General features: G+C 27.6%; 3 protein-coding genes across 4 annotated transcripts in view; all 3 read left to right on the top strand.

Moving 5' to 3' along the window:
• The first annotated feature begins 246 nt into the window (after positions 1-246).
• LOC102680538 (NF-X1-type zinc finger protein NFXL1) lies at positions 247-3,195 on the top strand. The gene is made up of 4 exons (XM_006621557.1): positions 247-553; positions 694-806; positions 898-2,578; positions 2,650-3,195. The coding sequence occupies exons 1-4, from the start codon at positions 290-292 to the stop codon at positions 3,076-3,078; spliced, it is 2,487 nt and encodes an 828-aa protein (XP_006621620.1). The 5' UTR covers positions 247-289; the 3' UTR covers positions 3,079-3,195.
• A 444-nt stretch (positions 3,196-3,639) lies between these two features.
• Positions 3,640-7,266, top strand: LOC102680404 (pre-mRNA-processing factor 6). The gene is made up of 9 exons (XM_006621556.2): positions 3,640-3,809; positions 3,891-3,950; positions 4,025-4,151; positions 4,220-4,770; positions 4,851-5,631; positions 5,734-5,949; positions 6,025-6,366; positions 6,452-6,795; positions 6,902-7,266. Exons 1-9 carry the CDS (start codon positions 3,715-3,717, stop codon positions 7,179-7,181), a joined length of 2,796 nt encoding a protein of 931 aa, XP_006621619.1. The 5' UTR covers positions 3,640-3,714; the 3' UTR covers positions 7,182-7,266.
• Positions 7,267-8,899: 1,633 nt separating this feature from the next.
• The window catches only part of LOC102680816 (thymosin beta), a 9,613-nt gene continuing 8,989 nt past the window's right edge, over positions 8,900-9,523 (top strand). The window contains exon 1 of one of the 2 annotated variants that reach the window (XM_006621559.1): positions 8,900-9,295. The gene's annotated coding sequence lies outside the window, so the exon portion shown is untranslated. The remainder of the gene's footprint in view (positions 9,296-9,523) is intronic. The other variant, XM_031513267.1, reaches the window with a different exon arrangement.

Raw genomic sequence — 9,523 nt, forward strand, 5'->3', positions numbered from 1 at the left:
TAAATAAATAAATAAATAAATATATATATATATATATATATAATCACTTATTTACTTATCTATATATATATAAATATATATGTAAGTAAATAAATCATTATTTTATATTACTATTTGTTTGCCACAATTTTTAATGTTTTTATATAATACGTATTTTATTATGTTACCAATGTAATATGAAAAATTATAATTTTATCACTTTTAATTCTTATAGAGCTATGACTAATTTATGTTTTATTATTACAGAAAAAAATTTTTTAAAGTTTCATAGCTAAGACAATAAATAAAAATGCAAAAATTTAAACGAGCTCAAGCAGAAAATAAAATAGCAATTAATAAACATTTAGAAGCAAATGCCTATTTAGAATCATCTAGTGAAGATGAAAATGATAGAAATGAAGAAGATATGCAGAATGTAGTCGAAAAGGTTTTAGCTTCTTATCAAGGAAAAGAAGCAGATGCAGAAAAAATGTTATCATATTTAATTAATATTTTCCAATCTGGCAATGCTGTTTGCTTAATATGTATTTCAACCATAAAAAAAGCAGATCCGGTATATTTTTTTTACTCTTTTTTATATATATATATAATATAAAATTCTTATATATATATATATATATATAATATAAAATTCTTTAGATAATTTTCATGTCTTTTAATATATACTTCATTTAATTAATTTTAATGTTTTAGATTTGGAACTGTAACAAATGTTTTGCTTTTTTACATCTGTCTTGCATTTTGCATTGGATACAGGATAGTTTAAATATTAAACGTGAAAAAGGCATTACATTGATATGGGCATGGTAAGAAATACCCTAAAAGATTTTATACATATATATTTATATATTAAATAATAATATATTTATTTAGTTATTGTTTACAAACATGTTTTAGTCCAAAATGTCGTATGGAATATAAGCAAGATGATGTACCTCGTAATTATAAGTGCTTTTGTGGAAAATCTATTGATCCACCATATCATCCATGGAATATTCCACATTCGTGTGGAGAAACTTGTGGTAAATCCTTAAAACCAGAATGTGGTCACAAATGTGTTTTACTTTGTCATCCTGGGCCATGTCCTCCTTGTGCAAAAACAGTATCTATCAAATGCTATTGTGGCAAACAAATGCCTCAACAACGACGATGTAATGCTAAAGAATGGAGCTGTGGCACTATATGCAATAAAAAATATAAATTATGTTCACATACTTGCAAGGAAATATGCCATTCAGGAGAATGTCCACCTTGTTCAAAAGTATTATTATTGGAATGTCACTGTAAGATTAACAAAGAATTAAAACAATGCTATGAAAGTTCATGGACTTGTGATAAACCTTGCGGCAGACTTCTTTCTTGTAATGTTCATACATGCTTAGGTAAATGTCATTTAGTTAATGATTGTGGATCTTGTTTATTGGAACAAAATAGAACATGTCCATGTGGAAAAAAACGTTATGCCATTTCATGCAAACAAGAACAATTACCTACATGTGGAGATACATGTGGAAAATTATTGAATTGTGGTTCACATTACTGCAATATGAGATGTCATATAGATCGGTGTGGACAATGTTTAGAGGTAGTCACAAAATCATGTAGATGTGGCAATTATCAAAAAGAAATTGCATGTGGTAAAGAATTTCATTGCAATAAGAAATGCACGCAAATGCGTTTGTGCGGTAGACATTTATGCAACAAAAAATGTTGTGATTGCTTAATTAAAAATACATATAATATTTGTGAAAAAATATGTGAAAATACTTTAAACTGCCGCAAACATAAATGTGCCGCTCCTTGTCATAGTGGTCCTTGTTATCCGTGTGCACGAACTGATATTATTCAGTGTAAATGCGGATACAATAAAATAATAGTACCATGTGGTACGATAAAAAAAATCAAACCTCCAGCTTGCAATAAATCATGTAAAATACCGCCAATTTGCCATCATCCAAAACGAGAAACTCACAAATGTCATCAAGGTCCTTGTCCACCTTGCAAAAAAATTTGCAACTTAGTATATAAACGATGTGGTCATCTTTGTGTCGCTATTTGTCACACAAAAGTATGGGTAAAAGTATATAAAAATGATACAAAGATACAACCAACTGGACCTTGGGATATACAAAAAGAAACTATGCAGCTAAAAACATTACCTTGTCCACCATGTGAAGTTTCAGTACCAATTACATGTTTAGGAGAACACGAGACACGTCCGTGGCCTTGTCATATGGCTAAATCTACTTCTTGTGGAAGATTATGTGGGAAAATATTATCATGTATGAATCATACATGTAAATTAATTTGTCATAAAATATCATTTTCTAAAGAAGATATAAGTGGTACTCCATGCATGGAATGTGAAAAACCATGTCTATTTCCACGACCACAAGGCTGCACGCATTTATGTCCGAAACCTTGTCATCCTGCACCATGTAGTCCCTGCAAGCAATTAATTAAAATTTTATGTCACTGTGGTATAAGTACTTTATACCGCAGATGTTCAGAACTTACATCAGCTAAAGCAGAACAACGTAATGAATTGCTTAAATGTGGAAATCAATGTCCAAAAAATGTAATTAAATTATTTATTAATTTATTTTATGTTATTATTTTCTGTAATTAAGTAATTATATTCTTTTTCAGTATTCTTGTGGACATCGATGTATAAATGATTGTCATCCAGGTCCATGTAAGAATGAAAAAAAATGCAATAAGAAAGTGAAACTATTTTGTGAATGCAAACGTATTAAGAAAGATTTTATTTGTTCATTGATACAAAAAGATGAAATTTGCATAAAATGTGACGATGTTTGTAACAAATTAAAAATAGAAAAACGTCAAGCTGAGGCTGCTTTATTAGAACAAAAACGGCAAGCAGAAGAAATACGTAATCAACAAGAAATCGAAAAGTTTGAACGAAAATTTAAACCTCGTCGTAAAGGAAAAGATAAATTCGATAAAAGACAATTATTGAATGAAAATTGTAATAATTATAGAAAATATTGGATTTTAGCCATTTTAATATGTTTTATAGGTATTGGAATATTTTGTGCAAGCATTCAAAAATTTTAAACAAAAATATTTATTAAATCTTATGTGTACAATATTTGTTATTTTAAAAAGAAAAAATCTAAGATTTTTGTTATATAATTATATTTTTATTTCTAATTTAATAAATTATTTGAATCTTTAATTTGAATATAATGAATATAATTTAATGTTAATATTTTATATAAATGTACATCAGCATATTATATATTTTTATGATTTTGTGCCATACAATTATAAAAATTTAAGAATTTTTACATGAATTCTATAAATTTTTATCTTAATTATATAACAAAAGATAGCTATTATAAAATAATAATAAATATTGAAAGTACTCCAATTTTATTTCAACAATTTTGACACAAAATAAATTATTTTAAGTCATTATATTAATTTTTATAAAATTTTAATAAAAATTATCCATATATTTAAATTTATTTATATTTACGATTTATATGATGATTTTTTTTTCCTTTCTTCATTGATGGCTATAAATTTTATTCATAAAATATTTCAAAGAGTAGTTAAAAAGTGCCATCTATTAGAAAGTCATTTCTTAATCAAACGTTTGAATCGCCTAACATTAGAGGTTATATTGAATGGATAAGTAATATAAAGTAATTTTATTTTTGTTTACATCAGTGAACTGATAAAAATATAATGGCAGTTCCATCAGTTTCATTATCAACGAGAAATAAAAAGCATTTTTTAGGTGTTCCAGCACCTTTGGGATATGTAGCAGGTGTTGGAAGAGGGTAATTTATGAAAACAATATTTTTTAACCTCTTTTAATAAAATAAACATTAATTTTTAATTATTGATACATTTTCTTTTAGAGCTACTGGATTTACAACTAGATCTGACATTGGTCCAGCTCGAGATGCTAACGATGTTTCGTAAGTATTTTATTATATTTGATTTTTTATCAACATGAAAATGTCTTATATTAATTTTTATATTTCATTTATAGAGATGATAGACATGCTCCACCTACAAAAAGAACAAAAAAAAAGGAAGAAGAAGAAGAAGATGAAGAAGATTTGAATGATTCTAATTATGATGAATTTTCTGGATATGGAGGATCATTGTTTAGTAAGGTAAAATATTCAACAAAAATTCTTTTGATCATATAACTTATTTTATTAAATAATTAAATATTTTGTAGGATCCATATGATAAAGATGATGAAGAAGCTGATGCTATTTATGAGGCAATTGATAAACGAATGGATGAAAAGCGTAAGGAGTACAGAGAAAAAAGACTCAGAGAAGAATTAGAAAGGTATCGTCAAGAACGTCCTAAAATTCAACAACAGTTTTCAGATTTAAAAAGAGAATTGGTAAATGTAAGCGAAGAAGAATGGAAAAATGTTCCAGAAGTTGGTGATGCTAGAAATCGAAAGCAACGAAATCCACGAGCAGAAAAATTTACACCATTACCAGATTCTGTTCTTGCACGAAATTTAGGTGGTGAAACGTCCACTAGTATAGATCCATCAAGTGGTTTGGCATCTATGATGCCTGGTGTAGCAACACCTGGAATGTTAACACCTACTGGAGATTTAGATTTAAGGAAAATTGGACAAGCAAGAAATACTTTAATGAATGTTAAATTGAATCAAGTTTCTGATTCTGTAGAAGGACAAACTGTTGTGGACCCTAAGGGTTATCTTACAGATTTGCAAAGTATGATACCAACGTATGGTGGTGATATCAAGTAAATGAAATATAAAAATATTAAATATATCTTACTGCTAATTTAATTAATTTTATATAATTATTCTTATTTAATTTCAGTGATATTAAAAAAGCCAGATTATTGCTGAAATCCGTAAGAGAAACGAATCCTAATCATCCTCCAGCATGGATTGCTTCTGCACGTTTAGAAGAAGTTACAGGAAAAGTGCAAGCTGCACGAAATTTGATAATGAAAGGCTGTGAAGTAAATCCTACATCAGAAGACTTATGGTTAGAAGCAGCTAGACTTCAACCACCAGATACAGCTAAAGCAGTAATTGCTCAATCTGTTCGACATATACCAACATCTGTTAGAATTTGGATAAAAGCAGCAGATTTAGAAACCGAAACAAAAGCAAAAAGAAGAGTATATCGTAAAGCATTAGAGCATATCCCAAATTCAGTAAGATTATGGAAAGCTGCAGTAGAATTAGAAGAGCCAGAAGATGCGCGAATTTTACTTAGTCGAGCGGTCGAATGTTGTCCAACTAGTGTAGATTTATGGCTTGCGCTTGCTCGATTAGAAACCTATGATAATGCCAGAAAAGTACTTAATAAAGCAAGAGAAAATATTCCAACTGATAGACAAATTTGGACAACTGCTGCTAAATTGGAAGAAGCAAATGGGAATAAACATATGGTTGAGAAAATTATTGATCGTGCAATATCTTCTTTAAGCGCAAATGGTGTGGAAATTAATAGAGAACATTGGTTTAAAGAAGCTATGGAAGCTGAAAAGGCTGGAGCAGTACATACATGTCAAGTAATAGTTAAAGCAATTATTGGTTTTGGAGTAGAAGAAGAGGATAGAAAACATACATGGATGGAAGATGCAGAAACTGTAAGGCTTTATATTCCATTTATATTTAATGTTATACAATCAAAATATATATATTATATATGCATTCATATATTTGCATTTATATATTTGCATTCATTTTAGTGTGCTCAACAAGGTGCATTGGAATGTGCTAGAGCAGTATATGCTTATGCATTATCGACATTTCCAAGTAAAAAATCAATTTGGTTACGTGCTGCTTATTTTGAAAAAACGTATGGAACACGAGAATCTTTAGAATCTTTGCTTCAAAGAGCAGTTGCTCATTGTCCAAAGAGTGAAGTACTTTGGCTTATGGGTGCAAAATCAAAATGGTTAGCCGTAAGTAAAATTCTTAAAAAAAAAAAAAATTTTTACGAAAATATTTTTATAATTAATATAAAATTTTTTTTTAAGGGAGATGTTCCAGCAGCAAGAGGTATATTATCACTTGCATTTCAAGCAAATCCAAATTCGGAGGAAATTTGGTTAGCAGCTGTAAAACTAGAATCAGAAAATTCTGAATATGAAAGAGCTCGACGATTGCTTGCGAAAGCACGAGCATCTGCACCAACTCCTAGAGTGATGATGAAAAGTGCAAAATTAGAATGGGCTCTGAATAATCTTGATGCAGCTTTATTACTTCTAAAGGAAGCATTAGAAGCATTTGATGATTTTCCAAAATTATGGCTAATGAAAGGACAAATCGAAGAACAACAAGGAAACTTGGATAAAGCTTTAGAAACATATAATCAAGCTGTAAATGTTCATCTCATATTTTTTATTAATTATTAATTAATCTTTATTAATTATTTATTTTTATTTATTTATTTTATTTTTATAGATAAAAAAATGTCCGAATTCTATTCCATTGTGGCGTTTATTAGCACAATTAGAACATAGAAAAGGTCAAGTTACTAAAGCTAGATCAGTTTTGGAAAAGGCTCGTTTAAAAAATTCGAAGAATCCAGAACTTTGGTTAGAAGCTATCAGAAATGAATTAAAGACTGGTGGTGTTAGAGATATGGCAAATACGCTTATGGCAAAAGCACTTCAAGAATGCCCAACATCTGGTTTACTTTGGGCAGAAGCAATTTTTATGGAACCTCGACCGCAAAGAAAAACAAAAAGTGTAGATGCTTTGAAAAAATGCGAGCATGATCCTCATGTGCTTCTTGCAGTATCTAAGTAAGTAATTAACATAGAATATTTTTATAAAATAAAATATTTTAATATTTTATAAAAATATAATTTATATTAATAATTTTTTATCATTTTAATAATTATTTGATAGATTATTTTGGTGTGAACATAAAATTTCGAAATGTCGAGATTGGTTTAATCGAACAGTTAAAATAGATCCAGATTTAGGAGATGCTTGGGCATATTTCTATAAGTTTGAACTTTTAAATGGAACAGAAGAACAACAAGAAGATGTAAAAAAGAGATGTATTGCTGCAGAACCTCATCATGGTGAAAATTGGTGTAAAGTTTCCAAAAATATAGTAAATTGGTGTTTAAGTACTGACCAAATTTTAATATTAGTTGCAAAAGATTTACCAATTCCAATATAATATTTGATTAATAATTTAAATTAATATTTTATATAGATATTTTTTAAAAATTAGTTATAACTGAATAAATAATTTAAATATAAAATTTTTTAAAATTCACTTTTAATTTCCATTTTATTTTACTTAAATATTTTAGCTCATAATTTATTAGCATTTATTAATATTATATATGCATATTTTTTTAACAATTTAAGATATTTCAATTTCAAAGCCATTTCTTAAACATATATAAATATAAATTTATATATGTTTAAGAAATGGCTTTGAAATATTATAAATAATATATAAATTTTATGAAATAAAGAGAGTAAATAGTAGGAAAAAGATAAAGATAGGATAAAAATGTTAAAATCAGTTTTATATTCAGAGTGCCGCAAATTCAACAAAGAAAGAATAAAAAATAGTAAGAGAAAAATAGAGATAAAATAAGAATTGACCATCAGTGTCAACTTTTAAGTGTCAAAAACATTTGTTTAAAATAAAAGAAAGATAATATAACAATTATATTTTATAATATAAAAATCATCGCTATCTCTTGAGTATTTTTGAGTATTTTTAAGATATTTTTAATATTTAATCTTATTCAAGCATTGATCGTCAATTCTTAGCTTATTTCTGTTCTGCTCTTTCTACTATCCTTTCTCTTTATATTTCATTTGCAGTATTCTGAAGATGGCGTTGATTTCAATATTTTTATTGTATCTCTATCCTTCTCCCACTGTTTGTATTTTTTGTGCATTTTTTTCTATAAATTCTAGATTGCTATATTATATTATGTCTCTATCATAATAATTATATATATATTTATTTTAATTTTATTATACCACTATTAATATTACAATCTTATTCTGTACCGAATCGATAATATTGTAAATGATATTAAAATGGTATGTGATACGTAGATTTAAGTATATTTTAGAAAAACAAAAAATACATTGAATAATATGATAATATGTTTATGTATCTTGTTTATGATTTTAGCATGTTTAGTGATTGATATTAAAAAATTGGTATTAAAAAATTTTTCAGCCATAAACAAAATATTAAATTTTGTATTGCATCTTAAATCTCATTTATTATAGATAATCAAATAATATGAATAATTAACAAGGAATATTTTTTTCTGTTGATAATATTAATATATTTAAATATCTATTGATTTATTAAATTTTTATTTATCAAATATTTCTATGAAAGTTAAAATTTTAAAATGTTCTTAAGCATCTAATAAACATAACCTATGAAATTTATTATTTATTTGCTTAGAAAATGCATTTTATTATTCCAAATAATATATGAAATATAGTTGTTACATTAAATATAATAAAAGTTATATATTTCTCAATTTAAATAAATATTTATTTTTTATAATTAAATTATTTTTTAATTTATTTTTTAACAATTTGTTGGAAAAATCGTATTAGATTATTATTTTAAATAAATATTCTAAATACATAATGAAATTTCAAGTTTCCAAATATATTTCACAGAAACAGTGAACAGAACTGCCATATGACGTGCAGCTGGAATAATTGTAAGATGAGTCATTTCAGTTCTTGTCAACCCCTAAAAGCCCTTCAATTTTGCTCCCTTTCAATTATATCAGATATAGTATTTTTATAATATTTTTGCTGTAATAATAATTTTCATTTTTTTATTCAGCAATAATAATAAGTATTGATTGAAAAAAAAATCTAATCTAATAACGAAATAAAAATAAGCGAATTTACGTTTAAAAACATGAAACTTTTTCGTGCATCGAATGCGAAATCATACTCGTCGCCAAGGGTGAGTCAGCCACCCTCCCGATGACGGTCAAGGAGACCATTGGAGGAAGTGTTCGAAGGATGGAAGGAGGAATTTAACAGAAGGGGGGAGGGAAATGATGCTGTGCGATTGGCCAACATTCAGGGCCGGAATTTGTGGTGGGAGTTGAACAGTGTGAGCGTAGGATCGACAGAAGTAAGAGTGAAAGAGTGGTTCGCCGGTGTTACTTGGTGTTACGTGCTACGAAATCACTAACCGGTCAGTCAGTGTACTGCTTCCATCCTGCCCTTGAACACTTGGCTGGACGGTGTTAGCGTTTGCCTACCTTTCTAAGTGACAACTGACAGGTCAGTGCTCTTTACCGTCGATGCATTTTATTATGATCAGTTAAATTGCATGCGCTTTTAAATAAATAAAAATATACGGTGATATTTTAATAAGATATCAAAATAAACCGGCTTTCATTATCTTTGCAAGAAAAATATATTATTGTGTGTGTATACATGTTTTTTAATAAGATAAAAATTATTTGAAAAGGACCGGTATTCACAAATTGCTTGTTATTTTTATTACTT

This window comes from Apis dorsata, unplaced genomic scaffold (assembly GCF_000469605.1).
Source record: "Apis dorsata unplaced genomic scaffold, Apis dorsata 1.3 scaffold_631, whole genome shotgun sequence".
Taxonomy (NCBI): Eukaryota; Metazoa; Arthropoda; class Insecta; order Hymenoptera; family Apidae; genus Apis; species Apis dorsata.

Bases quoted from the DNA above. Each gene is read 5' to 3' on its own strand.
- LOC102680538 (XM_006621557.1), top strand. From the start codon at position 290: ATGCAAAAATTTAAACGAGCTCAAGCAGAAAATAAAATAGCAATTAAT. The intron at 807-897 runs GTAAGAAATACC...AACATGTTTTAG, and splicing joins ATTACATTGATATGGGCATG to TCCAAAATGTCGTATGGAAT. The intron at 2,579-2,649 runs GTAATTAAATTA...ATTCTTTTTCAG, and splicing joins GAAATCAATGTCCAAAAAAT to TATTCTTGTGGACATCGATG.
- LOC102680404 (XM_006621556.2), top strand. From the start codon at position 3,715: ATGGCAGTTCCATCAGTTTCATTATCAACGAGAAATAAAAAGCATTTT. The intron at 4,771-4,850 runs GTAAATGAAATA...ATTTAATTTCAG, and splicing joins ACGTATGGTGGTGATATCAA to TGATATTAAAAAAGCCAGAT. The intron at 6,367-6,451 runs GTAAATGTTCAT...TTATTTTTATAG, and splicing joins TAGAAACATATAATCAAGCT to ATAAAAAAATGTCCGAATTC.